The sequence below is a fragment of the Pogona vitticeps genome, chromosome 2 (genome assembly GCF_051106095.1).
Source record: "Pogona vitticeps strain Pit_001003342236 chromosome 2, PviZW2.1, whole genome shotgun sequence".
NCBI lineage: Eukaryota > Metazoa > Chordata > Lepidosauria > Squamata > Agamidae > Pogona > Pogona vitticeps.
Genome location: NC_135784.1, coordinates 138,961,056 through 138,978,194, shown reverse-complemented (window position 1 = coordinate 138,978,194; position 17,139 = coordinate 138,961,056). Strand labels below are relative to the sequence as shown.

General features: G+C 39.8%; 1 protein-coding gene across 6 annotated transcripts in view; it reads right to left on the bottom strand.

Moving 5' to 3' along the window:
• Positions 1 to 14,394, bottom strand: part of CCDC57 (coiled-coil domain containing 57) — a 68,388-nt gene extending 53,994 nt beyond the window's left edge. For all 6 annotated transcript variants that reach the window (XR_013541021.1, XR_013541022.1, XM_020814675.3 and 3 more), the window contains exons 1-7: positions 14,100 to 14,394; positions 10,739 to 11,147; positions 8,609 to 8,717; positions 7,191 to 7,292; positions 2,972 to 3,129; positions 1,775 to 1,849; positions 1,016 to 1,216 (exon numbers count right to left, since the gene is read on the bottom strand). Coding sequence is in view for 4 of the 6 variants with exons in the window: in XM_020814675.3 (XP_020670334.3) it covers positions 1,016 to 1,216; positions 1,775 to 1,849; positions 2,972 to 3,129; positions 7,191 to 7,292; positions 8,609 to 8,717; positions 10,739 to 11,139 (1,046 nt within the window). In the remaining 2 variants the exon portion in view is untranslated. The remainder of the gene's footprint in view (positions 1 to 1,015; positions 1,217 to 1,774; positions 1,850 to 2,971; positions 3,130 to 7,190; positions 7,293 to 8,608; positions 8,718 to 10,738; positions 11,148 to 14,099) is intronic.
• Positions 14,395 to 17,139: the final 2,745 nt, after the last annotated feature.

Sequence of the window (17,139 nt, the reverse complement as noted above, 5' to 3'; positions counted from 1 at the left end):
CCAACAAAACTAGAATGTACATGAAGACTCCAGAATAAACTCCCTCTATCAGATATGCTCCTGATGTTTTGCATTACAATTGCCATCATTTCCATCCTAACGGCCTTATTGGCAGGTGACTGGAGTCATAATCAAACATGTCTAGTGGACACCAGACTGGGTAATACTGCTCTCAAAGAACAAGTGTAAAATCCATATCCACTGTAATTTAGGAAGATGTGGCTTGCAGCCTGTATTGCCAGTGACAGCATATTTCCAGGAAAAAGCAAAAATACAGACTGACTTAATACATCTAAATTTACATTGATCATTGTTGGAGCAGCATACGAGAGATGCTTTCCCTTGGAAAAAACATACTGCAACTTCCTATCGCTCCAAAGTAGACTGCTAAAATGTTGTAAGTTCTTAAAGATGCACTGTACATAGTTGTAGTTTTAGAAGAAGTAGCCATGTTAGTCTGTGCAGTGTTAGGTCAGAGACTACAGGCTCTGCCAAATACCAGTCAAAAAAGGAAGAAGCCACGAAAATCACTACCCTCTGCAACTGCCACACACAACTATTTCACCTTTGACAACAAAACTTCCCTCCAGATCAATGGAACTGCCATAGGTACTCGCATGGCTCTATATTATGCAAACATACTCACATCTGGCCTAGAACAATACTTTCCTAACTGTTATACCCCAAACCCACTCATTTATTTGATGACTTATTTTTTTATCTGGACCCATGGTAAGGAACCCCCAAAGAAATTTCACCAGGATGTCAATAGGTTTTATATAAACATCAACCTCAGCCTGGAACATATAATGTATAATTTACCTAAGAAGTACAAGCCACTTGCATGTAAAGATGAGGTTTTCTCTGACTTTTTATCAGAACCTGAATCTAAATATCTAAGCACACAGGTATGCATGCAGTATACATTCACACATGGCTGGGATGGGTTGAGAAAGGTAAATCTAGTATAGGAGCACATAAGAAGGCATCCCAAGTCAAACAAAGTCATACTTACTTTTCAATTATGGTGTCTTTCTCTTTCAAGTGGTCTTTATGTCTCTTTTCATCCCGATGGAGTTCCATTTCCAAAGTTTCATTATTTATCTGCAGTTCTCGGATCTGATTTTCCAGTTTATGTATTTCTTCAGCATGGGCCACTTTCACTGAAGCAAGCATTGCATCCTTTTCCCTGGCATAATGATCAGTTGCTGCATGCCTTTTTTTAAAAAAAGTGAATATTAAAAAGGCAGGTTTCTCATATGCATCCCATGATGCTACATAAACTAATCAAATATCAAAACCTTTCCATTTCACTTATATTTAAGCCTGATTTGGCCACACCGCCTTCCAAAAGAAGAGGCTCTAGAAGGTACTGGAACTTACTGTGCAACTAGGCTGGCTAGATGCAAAACAGAACCAAGCTTGCTGTGCAGTCAAGAGCCAGCCTACACATTGCAGATAACAGTCACTCAAGCTAAAAGCATTTTAGTGTTCCAAGGAACTGATTCCAACAGACCTATGAGTTTGAGAAATTAGACTTCTGAATTAAATCCTTGCTTACATATAGATTGATCACACACAAAGCAAGCCAAATTAGAAACTATAGGAGCTGCAACTGATTGTTTCAACAATGAAAGTATTCTTTCTTCAAATGAGGACATCAGTAGAGCTAATCTAACAGTTTCTTCTAATAACGTGTAATGTTTTTAAAAATGAATGTTCCCAACAAATATAGCACATTATAAATATAGTATCATTTCTCAGAACAACTCACTTCCTCTCCAATATTTCTTTTTCTTTTTTCCAGCTCAGATGCACAGAATCAAGTTTCTTCTCTAAATCACGTATCCTGTATTGATAAATATTGATTGAAAATGTAACACATGCAAACAGATAGTGCTTTAAAATGTTAGCCCACTCAGAATGGGAACAGAGGTGAAGAAAAATAATTTTCATTAGAAAAGTTAAGAACGATGAGGTGATAAGAGAAATCACACAACTCGAAAGCAGAGATGAACAACATTTGCCCCTCCAGATGTTGCTGGACTAGAACTTCCACCATTCCTCACCCGAGACTACCCTAGATAGGATAGAGAAGGGTTGCAGTCCAAAAAGATCTGGAATGCCACATACTGTACTGTATTTACAGCCTCTGCTGTAAAGCAACACTGAACAGTGCTCACTTCTGAGGAGAGATGGGCAGAATAACACTGCACGTCATTTTCAAAGGCAGTATGTAAGGAACACATCAGTAAGAAGGACAAAAAGCTCAAACCGATAACTATCAGGTATATCCAAAATTTTGACTGTATAAAATTAAGGTTGTATCTTGTAGAGCCCACTGACTTCCACAAGGCTCACTTTTGAGTAGAAAGTATAGGATTGCTTTGGTAGATATTTATCCTTTGAGACTGCTAATGCACAATAATCTGGGAGTAAATACTGTATTACTGAACAAAGTGAGCCTTACTTCTGAATAAGCACATATAGAAACCTTCTATATAAATCATCTAAGAAGTATTGACTTGTGGAGAAACTCCTTGCAAAGCAATTGTGGGCTTCTTCTTAATGCTTAGGAGGATGGGTTTTACTCACTTCTCCCACTCAAGGCTTTTTTGTGAAGAGCTGCCCCCCCCCACTTTATAAATGAACAGAGCAAATCATGCATACAATACACGTGGTTTATCCCACATATCTAGTTTGTCCCTAAAAGACCTTGGCTGATATCCTGTTGCTTAGCATAGTAAGTCACACTAGAATAGTTCTGTTGATTCAAATGGGCCTACCCTAGTTCTAATTTATTTTAGTATAGTAAGTATCGACTAGAGTAGGCCCATTTGAATGAATGGAACATATGGACAATTTGACCTACCATATCCCCACTGATTCAATGGGCCTGCTCTGCATTTCAGCCAAAGAGAGGTAAAGCTAGAAATGAACTGTTATTAGTCTTTAATGAATAGTACAATACCGAACATCTTTCACAGCTGCAACATCTTTTATTTCCCACTCTTTGCATTTGATTTCCTTCTCCAGCTCTGAATTAGTTGTTTCTGCCACTTTTAGTGATTCTGCCATTTTTAACCCAGCTTCTTTCAAAGCCTCCAGTTCTTTGGTCAACAACTTAACCTTTCAAAAGAAAAGAACAAAACACACAACCCATGCAATCCTTCTCTCATATGATTACTCAGACTACTGTCCAAAGGTAAAAAACATAAGTGCTACAGAATCCATAATCCTTAAAACACAATATTTATACTTGTTAGGTATACAGTTTCAAGAAGTTAAACACCTCTGATAAGTTGTCTGCAGTAGTAGATAATACATAAAACCCACCACTGGCTGCATCTTTCTACTTCAGAACTCAAAAGGAATTATCTGACATATGTTGGATAAGCCTTCCTTTAAAGGCTCAATTCAGACATCAAGCCAGAACAGTATTAAGAAAGCTGTACTTTGGTTTGATATGTCTACAATGACAAGCTGTTTTATGAAGTTGGCACATCATAATAAAAAACAATGGTTTGAAGTAAGGTTGCCTTAATTAGCCATCAATATTTTTCTGCTGCATGTTGGCGGTGACTTGACTGTACGTAACAGCAGCATCTTTGTTAGGTCTGCTACATTACAGCTTACATGACAGCTAGAGGGCAGAGTGCTGAGCAGGGAGAAATGGAAACAGTTAAACTGTTCCAAGCCCTTCTTTCTAACAGGCCACAAGTGAAGTAACTAGAATGAATGGACACTTTATTAGCACCTTCACTTTCCTTGAGAAATGCATAATAATATTTGTGGGCCTTTGACATCCGAAGCGGGGTGAAACAGGGCTGTGTCCTCGCGCCAACTCTTTCTGGGATCTTTTATCCTGTCATGCTGAAGCACACTTTTTGAATTGCAACAGAAGGTGTCTACCTCCAGACTAGATCAAACAGAAAGCTCTTAAATCTCTCTAGATTGAGAGCAAAAACCAATGGCCAGCTGAAATGCATGTGGGAGTTCCTTTTCACCAATGATGCAGCTGTTGTTGCCCATTTTGCTGAAGAGCTCCAACAACTCATGAATTGTTCTAGCAAGGCCTGCCAAGACTTTCAATTAACAATTGGAAAAAAAAGTCATGGCCCAGGGCGTGGACTCGTCTCCCTCTATTACCATGTCCACACAAGAATTGGAGGCTGTTCATGATTTTGCGTACCTTGGCTCAACAATCCATGACACTCTCTCTCTAGATGTCAAGCTGGGTAAACGCATAGGCAAGCAGCTACCATGTTCTATAGAATCACAAAGAGTATGCCTTAATAAGAAGTTGACAGCATATACTAAGATCTAGGTCTATAGAGCGAGTGTCCCGAGTATACTCCTGTACCGCAGTGAGTCCTGGACCCTTTGTGCACGGCAGGAGAGGAAACTGAACACCTTCCATATGCATTGTCTCTGACACATTTTTTGTATCACCCGGCAGGACAAAGTTTCAAACAGAGCAGTCCTAGAACGAGCTGGAATTTTTAGCATGTGTACATTACTGAAACAGTGACGTCTACGTTGGCTCAGGGATGTTGTGAGAATGGCTGATGGTCGGATTCCAAAAGATCTCCTGTATGGAGCATTAGGGCAGTGAAAGCACCCCAGAGGAAGACCACAGCTGTGATACAAGGATACCTGCAAGCCGAATCTCAAGGCCTTAGGAATGGACCTCAACAGATGGGAAACCTTGACATCTGAGCGTTCAGCCTGGAGGCAGGTGGTACAGCATCGCCGTTGTTCATCATTTAGTCGTTTAGTCGTGTCCGACTCTTCGTGAACCCATGGAGCATGCCAGGTCCTCCTGTCTTCCACTGCCTCCCATAGTTGTGTCAAATTCATGTTGGTAGCGTCGCAGACACTGTCCAGCCATCTCATCCTCGGTCGTCCCCTTCTCCTCTTGCCGTCACACTTTCCCAACATCAGGGTCTTTTCCAAGGAGTCTTCTCTTCTCATGAGATGGCCAAAGTACTGGAGCCTCAACTTCAGGATCTGTCCTTCCAGTGAGCACTCAGGGTTGATTTCCTTTAGAATTGATAGGTTTGTTCTCTTTGCAGTCCAGGGAACTCTCAAGAGCCTCCTCCAGCACCACAATTCAAAGGCATCAATTCTTTGGCAGTCTGCTTTCTTTATGGTCCAGCTCTCACTTCCATACATCATGACAGGAAAAACCATAGCTTTGACTATTCGGACTTTTGTTGGCAAGGTAATGTCTCTGCTTTTTAAGGTGCTGTCTAGGTTTGTCATCGCTTTCCTCCCAAGAAGCAGGCGTCTTTTAATTTTGTGGCTGCTGTCTCCATCTGCGGTGATCATGGAGCCCAAAAAAATAAAATCCGTCACTGCCTCCATATCTTCCCCTTCTATTTCCCAGGTGGTGATGGGACCAGTGGCCATGATCTTTTTTTTTTTTTTTTGATGTTGAGTTTCAGTCCGTTTTTTGCACTCTCCTCTTTCACTCTCATTACAAGGTTCTTTAATTCCTCCTCACTTTCTGCCATCAGAGTGGTACCATCTGCATATCGGAGGTTGTTGATATTTCTTCCGGCAATCTTAATTTCATCTTGGGATTCCTCCAGTCCAGCCTTCCGCATGATGTATTCTGCATATAAGTTAAATAAGTTGGGGGACAATATACAGCCTTGTCATACTCCTTTCCCAATTTTGAACCAATCAGTTGTTCCATATCCAGTTCTAACTGTTGCTTCCTGTCCCACATATAGGTTTCTCAAGAGATAGATAAGATGATCAGGCACTCCCATTTCTTTAAGGACTTGCCATAGTTTGCTGTGGTCCACACAGTCAAAGGCTTTTGCATAGTCAATGAAGCAGAAGTAGATATTTTTCTGGAACTCTCTGGCTTTCTCCATAATCCAGCGCATGTTAGCAATTTGGCCTCTAGTTCCTCTGCCCCTTCGGAATCCAGGTTGTACTTCTGGGAGTTCTCAGCCCACATACTGCTGAAGCCTACCTTGGAGGATTTTGAGCATAACCTTGCTAGCGTGGGAAATTAGTGCAATTGTACGGCAGCTGGAGCATTCTTTGGCACTGCCTTTCTTTGGGATTGGGATGTAGACTGATCTTTTCCAATCCTCTGGCCACTGTTGAGTTTTCCAAACTTGCTGGCATATTGAATGTAGCACCTTAACAGCATCACCTTTTAAGATTTTAAATAGTTTAACTGGAATGTCATCACTCTCCAGGATGTCTGGCTCAAAGTCAGCAACTACATTGTCTGGGTTGTTTGGGCTATCCAAATCTTTCTGATATAATTCCTCTGTGTATTCTTGCCACCTCTTCTTGATGTCTTCTGCTTCTGTGAGGTCCCTCCCATTTTTGTCCTTTATCATGTCCATCTTTGTACAAAATGTTCTTCTAATATCTCCAATTTTCCTGAACAGATCTCTGGTTTTTCCTTTTCTGTTATTTTCCTCTATTTCTTTGCATTGTTCATTTAAGAAGGCCCTCTTGTTCCCACCACATGTACCTGTAGCTGTGTATATCTGCACTTTCCGTATGTTTTATTGGACTAGGTTACAGTCCTAACCCCAGTCATATAGAAGGCCTACTAAACTATGGAACACTGCTTAACTCTACACAGTTTCTGTAACATTTAGGACAGGGCGCTTCAGGGGGGGCAAGCAAGGTGGGGGCCACAAACTATCATCTGACGGGCCGCAAATGGCCCCCAGGCCGCATGCTTGAGACCCCTGATTTAGGAGAAAAGGAGACATTTGCCCACTTGGGCTGTGGGCAAATTATGTACTGTAAATGTTCAAAATTCTTCTAAATAAATGTATGTCCCACAATTCAGAAAGTACTAATCAGTTCCTCTAGTGCTAGCTTTAAAAAAAGGTATTCCTTGGTTATATGCCATCTGAAATGGAGCACATCTGTTTTATGGCATGAAGACAAGTCAATACAGGAAAACAGTATCTTCTCAGGAATCTTTCCATGAAGCAGATTTAGATTCCTGCATTGAGCAGGGGGTTGGACTCAATGGCCTTAAAGGCCCCTCCCTACTCCATTATTCTATGATTTCACACTGCTGGATGGAAAGCCTGGCAACAAGTTACATTGATTACAGAATAACCGAAGTAGAAGTCATAGCAAGGTGTGTTGGTTTATTTTTTTAATGTAGCAGCATATCTTTCACATTTTGAAGACACGGTTACCTTAAGCTCATGAGACAGCACTTCATTGCTCATTTCATCTGCTTTCTGTCGAAACTCATGTTCCCTGTTTTTCATTGCTGTATCAAATTCAATCAGAAGTTCCTGAAACGAAACACACAAACCTTTATTTACAGTGAAATCTCATATTTATGGTGCAACAGAACCAAAATTTCTAGAATTCAAAGATTGGAAAAATATAATAGCGTTTTGACTGCAAGTTTTGGAGGTGAGCAAACTCATGTTAAATAATTAATACACATCATCTGTTGCATACTAAGTCACACAACTTTTGTATAGCTTTGGGAAGCAAACTGCCTCAGGTTAACAAATGTTTGAAGACATTATATATTGAATTTAGAGTCATGCAACTCAAGATGCAATGGATAATGTCTATGGATTTTTTTTCACATGAGGCAACTCCCCTCTAAAAGTTATGCCTTTTGCGTTGCAGTGCAAAAGGATTTCAGCCCATGAATTATTTAAGCTTACATTAAAAATATGAAAGATAATGATCCAGATAAATTAGGGTAACAAGTATTCATTAATTTAATTTTTAAATTACTTAGTGTAAGAGGGCATAATAAAGAAAGTACAAGATTTAGCAGGGAGATATGTAATATTTTCTTTTTTTACTTCAGTGAAACATTCTACCCTACCCTTGTATAATTCATCAGCTACTTCAGCTATAGTCCTATATGTTTTTAATATCTCCTAAAATGTTATTATTTCTGTTGCTGCACCTCTGCCTTCCTTGTTATCCATTTTTCCCAAATGTTTACAGAAATGAGTTTTTTTTTTTAATTGCCCTCATTTTTACTCTTCTGGAACAATAACATTTAGAATTTGGGGACAATTCTGGAATTAATTCTTGTAAATTATCCTTAAATTAAGTGATATGACAGTATATACTTTCTAAAATAAATGAAATGAATAATAAATTAAATTTTCTTAAAATAGCTGACAGCTCTTTTAATGCTGCACAGAAAGGTAGTAGGAACTGAATCTGGAAATCAAAGACACAGTGATTATTGGCAGAGACTGAAGTGTTTATTTAGCCTTTGCAACTGCTCCCGATTTATAGCTCTGACCTTCATGAAATTTCAAGGTTGGTGAAGTTACCAAGCATGTTAGCTGTTGCCTCATGGAAATAATTTTATATTATCTCATTTTACTAGACATAACCTAGCCATTTTTTCCTAAGAGGAAGCTGCTAGAATGGAAAGAAGAGCAAAAGCATGAATACTTATTAATACATAGGGTGATGATTTCAGTGCTGCCCATTGTTTGGTGATGATTTCAGTGCTGCCCATTGTTTATCGTATTTGTATAGGGAGATATTTAGAGCTAGAGTATTATGTGGTCTTTCCCCCCCCCCCGAAAGCAAAATACAAAGTAACACCTTTATCAAACTTCTGTACCTGTCTTTGCAAAGCAAGTTCGCCTTCTACTTCCTGGAGCTTCCTCTCCAGTTGTTGTTTCATGTTCTCATATTCCTCACGAGAACGATTAATATCAGTATCCTTAGAACTATGAAATAAAGCACACTCATATTAAAAAACAAATTAGAAGTGAACTGATAGAAATGTAAAAAAAGGTTTTGTAGCTAAATTTATGATACCTATAAAAATATGGGTCTAAGAACTTACAGATGTAACTAATTCATTATTGTGTTTTGGAGGCAATTTCAAATCCAGCAAATACTTTTTTGAGTCTGTGCTTTTAAAAAAGACAAATTTATATTTCCATTTCCATTCTCTTGAATCAGGATGAATTCATAATAATAATCACAGTTGTCATTCAACTATATTCCTTTTACATTGTGCAAATTAATTTTTCTTAAGTAAAAGCATGGCATAAGCAACAATATCAAGACTTTACATATTTTAAGCAACATAAACCAAAACACAGAATTATAGCATTATACAAATCATATATGCTCCAATGGTATCTGCCACAATGAAGCAGACAATAGAAGTTACCAGACACTGCTTATGTTGTAAAGTGGGAATCTTACAGCCAAGGAGGGTCAGACACCTACAGTTAAACAGGCAGGCATGCAAACTGCTGACCTGTGCCTCAGATAAACTATGTATATGTGCACAAGTACTCATACATTCCACATGGTATATGTATTTCTGGACTGAAGCCACAAATATATCTATAGGAACTTTGTAAGATGAATAATGTTCTTCTGTGCCTTTTATTTGTAATTGGTATGATGTTAGGGGAGAGGCTGTAGAATTAAAACCACTCCCTTACTCTACAGATATCTCTTTCCACCCGAAGTAAAAAAAAAAATCAGCCCAGAGACTTCTGTAAGGTAACTTCTTGTTTTGCATTACAAGTAGCACAGCGCAGATCTCTGTTATACATTATTTTTAATCAGGTCAGAGCCAATCGTATTTAAGCAGAGCCCCCCCCCCCAAGATATCTACCTATTATATTCAGGAGCATCATTTGAGGTTTTAGAGAAGACACAATTCAACAAGATCCAAAGCCCACTACTGAAATTGGAATTAATCTGCAAAAAAGCAGTGTATCCAAAAAACGTTGTTGTTTTGAATAAGAACTATAGCAATGTTATCTACAAAAGGTAAATACACTTTTTTTAATTAAATAAAAGGGCTTCATGTCTTTGTCACTTATAACAACAGTCATTCATTGGACAAAGCCAGTGATTTGGCACAAAAATAAAGGTGATCAAAAGAAACAATAAGATACTGGAATCGGGTGGTCATGTGCAAGTGCGAAATGCAATGCCCAAGCACTGTAACCCTACTATTACAAACATGCACAATCCACCTTTGTCTGTCTAAATATCTTAAGAGATACAAGAGTACCCTGCATAAGAGGTAGAGTCCTTCCCCTCCCCCCAAAAAAGTATTAAAAACCGAGAGTGGAACCTTAGAAAATATTGTTACTAGAGTCAGCTCAAAGTATACCAACCCACGTCAAGAGGTAGCCCAACAGTGTCATTGCATGGACATCCTAAACCAATGAGACTGTCAGTCATAATCCTTTACAAATGGTAGCTTCATACACAGTGTAGTTCACCCTCAAACACCTATTTTCTGAGCGTGGTAGGGGTGGCACTTCTTTGGACCAAAGGCTTACTCCTTTATTTGTTTTATACTGCAAGTTTTCCATGTACAGTTAGATCTGCAGGCTAAGACTTGCAACTTTTGCCATAAAAACATGACACAGGGAAGCCATGTCATGACTGACACCCTTAGCCATGACATTTACTGCAAGTAGCAGTAAAATTATTTTGCCTAAGCATCTAACTTAACAGACATGCATTGTGCTTTAACCATACTGATAATGGAATTAGGTCAGATTGACCTAATCAGCCTTGATTTGGAAGACTGAATTTTAATTGTACACACCTTTCTTACCTTTCTTACCATCACACCTTTCTTACCTTTCTGTATGTTTTCCCTTCATTGTTTATTTATAAGTTTACTGTTATATGTCTTAGTTTATTAAGTTGTAAACTGCCCAGAACAGTGCATCACACTAATGGGATGGTATATAAAATAAATAAATACCTGTGAATATGCCTCAACTCTAACTGGTGTTCCTTAAGCTTTTGCTGGTATTGATATTGCAGAGCCTCTTGTTTTCTTCTCTCCTGAGCAAGTTCCTCTTTCAACTTATCCACCTGTACTCTAAGTTCACTAACTTCTGCCTGTTTAGCATTTTCAACCATTTTCAACTGTGTAATCAACGTCTCATAGTGCTCCAGCTCTCTGTCTCTCTCTTCTAAGACTCTAAGATTATAGGTGAAATCTTCCTTTAGCTTGTCAAAATTCTTATGCATTTCTTGAAGTTGTGTTTGGGTTGCTTGTAGTGTTGTTTTCTGAAAACAGATCTGGTGAATTTGTAGTTCTTTTAGTTCTTGTTCTTTGCGAATAAGAAGCTCATTTAGTTCTTTCTCTGTGTGCAGCATTGTGGAATCTGAGTAAGATGAGAATTGGTAATTAAAGCACAGAAAAGGGTTGTCTGACATATTTTTTTTAATTTCCACGTAAATATATGGTTTTTTAAAGATATGAGTTCTCATAAATGTTTTGCCATTCCCTTCTTCCGGTAGTACTTTTGGACTGCACAGCCTGCCCTACAGGCTGGGTCTTCTCCCAGGAGGTATAGTGGGGAAAGGACATGCAACACTTCCCTGCTTATCCTCTCAGAAATTACCCCCAAACAGCTTGTATTCCCAACTAAGGGATGTGGTGGCGCTGTGGGCTAAACCGCAGAAGCCTGTGCTGCAGGGTCAGAAGACCAAGCAGTCGTAAGATCGAATCCACGCGACGGAGTGAGCGCCCATCGCTTGTCCCAGCTCCCGCCAACCTAGCGGTTCGAAAGCATGCAAATGCAAGTAGATAAATAGGGACCACCTCGGTGGGAAGGTAACAGCGTTCTGTGTCTAAGTCGCACTGGCCATGTAACCACGGAAGATTGTCTTCGGACAAAACGCTGGCTCTATGGCTTGGAAACAGGGATGAGCACCGCCCCCTAGAGTCGAACACAACTGGACAAAAATTGTCAAGGGGAACCTTTACCTTTACCTTTACCTATTCCCAACTAAATGTCCAATGAATTGGTACACCTCAATGAGTCAAATCCCCTACAGCACATCCTGCAAGAGAGGGTAGCCAAGATAACTCAATATGTGTGTGGCTGCCAGACTTATGTGCCAGGCCACTTGGTCAACCTTCACCAAACTGCACAATCCGTGTATGCCACCAGAGGGAAGGACTAGTAAAATAGCCTTGAATACTTAGAACATTTTGGAGATTTACCCTAAATCATAATTCATGTGAAAAAAACTATTATGGAATTTATATTGAAGTGCTTCTTATTGAAGGAAGAACAACCTTTAGAAAATGGCCAAAGAGCCTGAAAAACCCACAACAACCATGCTTCTGAACCCTTAGTATACTATAACTAAAAATGGGTGAGTAGGATAATAACTTTTTACTAAAAAGGTTGTTTACTGATGAATGATAGGCAAAACAAAACAAAATCCAGCAAGTAAAGCTCTGATGACCATGGAATTTAAGCAAGGGAAAGCTGTGCCTTGTAAATTTTTATGATAGTTGAAAAACATTTTGAGACCCTATAAAGGCATTACTTTTCTTTTGGTTCCGAGCATCTAGCAAACATAACTGAAAGTCTGTTCATTTATCTACCCTGTTCACTTTACTTCTAAACACATGTGATTATGCACCCGTGTTATAAATAGCATCAGATATAAATGTATACATCTTTGTGTGTGCGCATGCTATCTTTATAAAGAAATTTATATATTTAAGTTAATAAAAACAAAAGCAAATGGACTGGATACAGACTGTACTGTAATCCTACAATCATTTAACTAGGGATATTCCCCAGTGTATTTAGTGGACTTATTTCTGACAAGATAGGCATCACACTGAATTGTAAATTAACTGAGATTTATTTAAAATAGTGCAATTTAAATTGCATCAACTTCAGCTATGGCTACAAGCAAATAAATTAATCTGGATCCAACCCTTCACGTGAAAAATGTGTGGAATTTCTCACACACCCCAGTCTCTGAACAAACTAGAATTTGATGCTAGCCATATGCAAAGTGTTATCAGAAGACTTTCATAAGTGCTCTTTGAAAAAAAATCCCTGGCACATTCTTCACTGGTTAAATTTAGACAAGACCTTCCAAATAGTCCTAAGAGATAAAAACTGAGCCAATTGTCACTAGGTTTTACTTCCTGTCCTTCTCAAATGAGAATAATATTTGTTTATTAAGCTCAGACACTTTTTCCTTAAAGAGGGTTTGGATAAAACAAACTAATTATTGCATCTTTTATATGTTAAACATACAAAGAATAGTATATCGAATAAAACAAGCTAAGAGCACTCACCCAACCAACCTTTCAATTATAAAATACCCAGTTTATTACAAATACTGAATGTTCTTAAGTATGAATTAGTTCAAGTATTTATTACTAAGCAAATGCACAAGTGATAAATGAATGAAGAGTCATGCAAAGATCACGTGGGGAAAATGTATGGAGATATCATTAGTGTCCCTAGAGTCAGTATACATGATGTTGTGGTTTGATTATCACAGGACACTGACATTTTCATCAGGCAAACAACCATGTGACACTTAGGATCCATTTTCCAAAGTCTGCCCCCCTCAGGTTTCCTCTGTTTTGAGGATGACAAATTGGAAACCAAAGTACAGTAATAGGAGAAAGTAAGGGTGTCTTGCTGCAGATGTTATCAGAAAAGTTTTAAAACATGGGTTTGAATACACCTCCGATTAAACTGCCAAACTTCCCTAAGCATACTTTGCTTACTTGTATTGCATTTTATAATAAATCAGGTATCTCATCCTACTTGATAAACAACTAGATTTATTTTCATAATCTAGCAAGAGAGACTTGCGTGGCTTCCTGCAGTGGCTGAGCATTCACACCAGAAAGAGACATTAAAGACTGCCTGTGGCCATACAAGAAAAACCCTTAATGAAAGCATCTGAGTGGCACATCCATAGTTTCTCTCACCTTCGGCATCATACAAATCAGCTTGTATTCTTTGGCGATGGGTGTTCAGGATCTAAGCACGGGATTGCAAACTGAAAAGCCTGCCTCACCAGCCACCTCTCTGCAGCACCGTCATATGCTTTGCACTTCCGATAATCATTTATCCCTAAGGCTGCTTCAAGGCTCTGGGAACCTTCCTCCACCTGAATTTCTAAGCGTCACGACCCGCACACTCTCTCTCTCTCTCTCTCTCTCTCTCTCTCTCAAGTTCTCCATCTCAAAAGTATAGCATGATTAAAGGGAGCCCAGATTTTGTGGGGAAAATGTCTCCCTATAAAAGACCGTGAAATTTGCGAAGAAAATGTCTTCATAAACTCACCCCTCTCGATGCCAATATTTTTTTCAAAATTGTTTCACCATCAGACAAACCGGCCAGGTTACTACTTATCCTCTCTTAAAAAAAGAGGGCTGATATCAACACGGAGCGGGCCTCGTTTCCATAGAAACTGAAGCCACTGGTGCATCCGAAAAAAGCGTCCCCACCTCCGCGGCCAATGCTTTGAACCGTTGGGACCTCCCCCCCCCCTCTGGCTCCTCCCCGCTAATTAACTACTTGGTTCTCCGCGTGGTCTTGCGAGGCAAACAGAACCTCCATCTTCCTTGTGGGGCTGCTTGCCGAGGAGAGAAAGAAGGGCTGCTAGAAAGGCAGCGCTCGCCTGCATGACGGGCTTTCTAGCTCTCGTTTTCTCTCTCTCAGCGGCCAGAGAAAAAGCCCCCAACTCGAGTGGCAAGGGGCAGAGCCGCTCCTGGGGAGTGCGGCGCTTTAAAAGTGTAATGGCACTGGTTTCCTTGATTTAAAAGGGCAGTGTCAAGATCCCATTCTTCCCTCACAGCAGCTGGAGTTACGCCTCATCCTGTTCGATTTCTTACCCTTCTCTCCCATCCGCAAGAGAACACAAATTAGACTTAAGAGCGGAAAGAAGATTACTGTATTTCTGTAAAGAAAGAAAGGAGGAGGGACTTTTACCCTATCTGTACACTTTTCAGCCTCTCTTTCCCTTCGCCACCTTTCCTTCTTTCCCTCGGTTTTTTTCTTTTTAAAAAAGTATTATGCGAAATGCTTACATACCATCCAATGCAATTACTAACAAACGTACAAACAAGTCCCAAGGATGAGGTCAAAGGGTCGTAGGAAATAAAGGTCCCTTCGTTGTGAGCAGGCTTTTTCTTATATCTGATGATGGTGCAGCAGGAGAAATAAGCTTTCCATTTGAACAGTTTGCAAAGGGTTTTTGCTTCCCAAAATTAAAGGGGGGGCAAGGGAAGGGGAAGCAGATAGACAAAACAGTGTGGCTTTTGAAAACTAAATTGTTGTAGGTCAAAAAGCAAGAAGTGGATTTTTATCAAGGAAAGTTTTTGGGTGAAGGAGTCTCTGCCTTAGAGTGTTTTGGGGTTTGAAATGCACTGGTATGTGGAAGACACCAACAAAAACCAGCTGGCTTTCCTGGACTGTGCAGTCACCATAGGATCCAGTGGCAGTTTAGGAATCAAAATACTGTATGCAGAAAACCTACACACACTGATAAATACCTGTGGTTCGACTCCCTTCACTCATTGCAACAAAAACTAGGGGTCATCAGAATGCTAAATCACAGAGCAAGAAACATCTCCACCTCCACAGAAGAAGAAGAAGAAGAAGAAGAAGAAGAAGAAGAAGAAGAAGAAGAAGAAGAAGAAGAAGAAGAAGAAGAAGAAGAAGGAAGATGGACATCTGAGGATAGCCCTTAAGGCCTGTGGATATCCAAAATGAGCCTTTAACAAGGTAATGTCCCCATCCAGCAGGACAATTGAACAGTCTAAGACCCAGAACTGACGGAAGAACCTGGTCATTCCTTACATGGCAGGTGTGTCTGAAAAGTTCAAAAGGATTTTTGGTAAACACCACATACTCATGCACTTCAAACCCACAAACACATTAACACAGAGACTCTTTCACCCAAAAGACCGGACACCAAAACACAACAGGAGCAATATAGTACAGTATATGCGGTTCAATGCAAAGAGGAGTGTTCAGAGCTCTACAGGTACATTGAAAAAACCAAACATCCATTAAACAGGAGAATGACCCAGCACAGGAGGGGAGTAGCAATGGCTCAGAACCACAGTCAGCAGTGCCCCTTGATTTGAAGGACAAAGGACACTCACTTGATGACCAAGATGTACTCATTTTGGACAGCGAAGATAGGTGGTTTGAGAGAGGGGTCAGGCAGGCAATACATGTGCATATAGAAAATCTCTCACTCAGCAGGGGTGGAGGCCTTGGATACAATCTCTCTCCTGTTTATCATTCTGCCCTTTCACCCGTCCCCAGAAAGATCAGGACTGCACCCACCAGAAAAACCACAGTTCATGACTGTTAACGACCCATGATAATGGGTGGAGAAGGACTGTAGAGATGGGATTTTCACTCAGAGGCCCCCATCCACTGTCCACCTAACGAGCCTATTAGACCAGGGGGATGTGAAACCAAGTGAAAGATATCAGGGATCTCCTACCAACTTTCCTCAGACTGAAGAAGCAACTTGGTTAAGTAGCAAAATGTTTCAACCTAATAAGAAAGAAGTCTAGTTGCCATGACTCAGTTTCCATATACTGTAATCTCACCTGGATGACTGAGAGCTTCACAAATATATCTTCCAAGACAGGGGTCTCCAAAGTACAGCCCATGGGCCACATCCAGCCCACCTGACCATGTGTGTGCATGCATGTGTGTGTGCATGCACGCACGCAGGCAGACATGAGTGCATGTGTGCAGGCACGTGGACGGGAGTGCATGCATGCGGGTGGGAGTGCACACATATGCTCGTGTTCCTTCAGCCCTCTAAAATATATTATGTGGACCTCCTTGTGAAAAGTTTGTAGACCCCTATTCCAAGAAGTGGGGTGCCCTGATATTTCTGTTTGCTTTGAAGTAGACTCTCCTTTTTTGGATTAGGAACAGTGGACAGAGTTTTAGATTTTCTGTTCCCTATCTATGCATGACATCAAATACAGCTCCCCCCATGATTTGAAAAATAAAAAAAATGGAAAAATGTATATATGTCCAATATAGTTTTCCTTTTTTTAAAAAAACCATGTGGGATATGGATATTTAACATACCTTTTAAATCCTATGTCTATATGCCCAAACAATTACGATAATCCTGCATCCAGTTAAACACAGCTTGGCTGTGCAATCCTAAGCATGCTTGTTGAACAGAATGCAGAAATCTGTGCTATGATGTATAATGACAGTGCATAGATAATTTTTATAGATATGTTTTAGCGCTTGAAACTGATTCAGTTTGAATATATGTAATATTTGCTGAGTTCTGCTCATAATATCTTCATATATGCTAGAGTCCTTCAAAAAATCAATG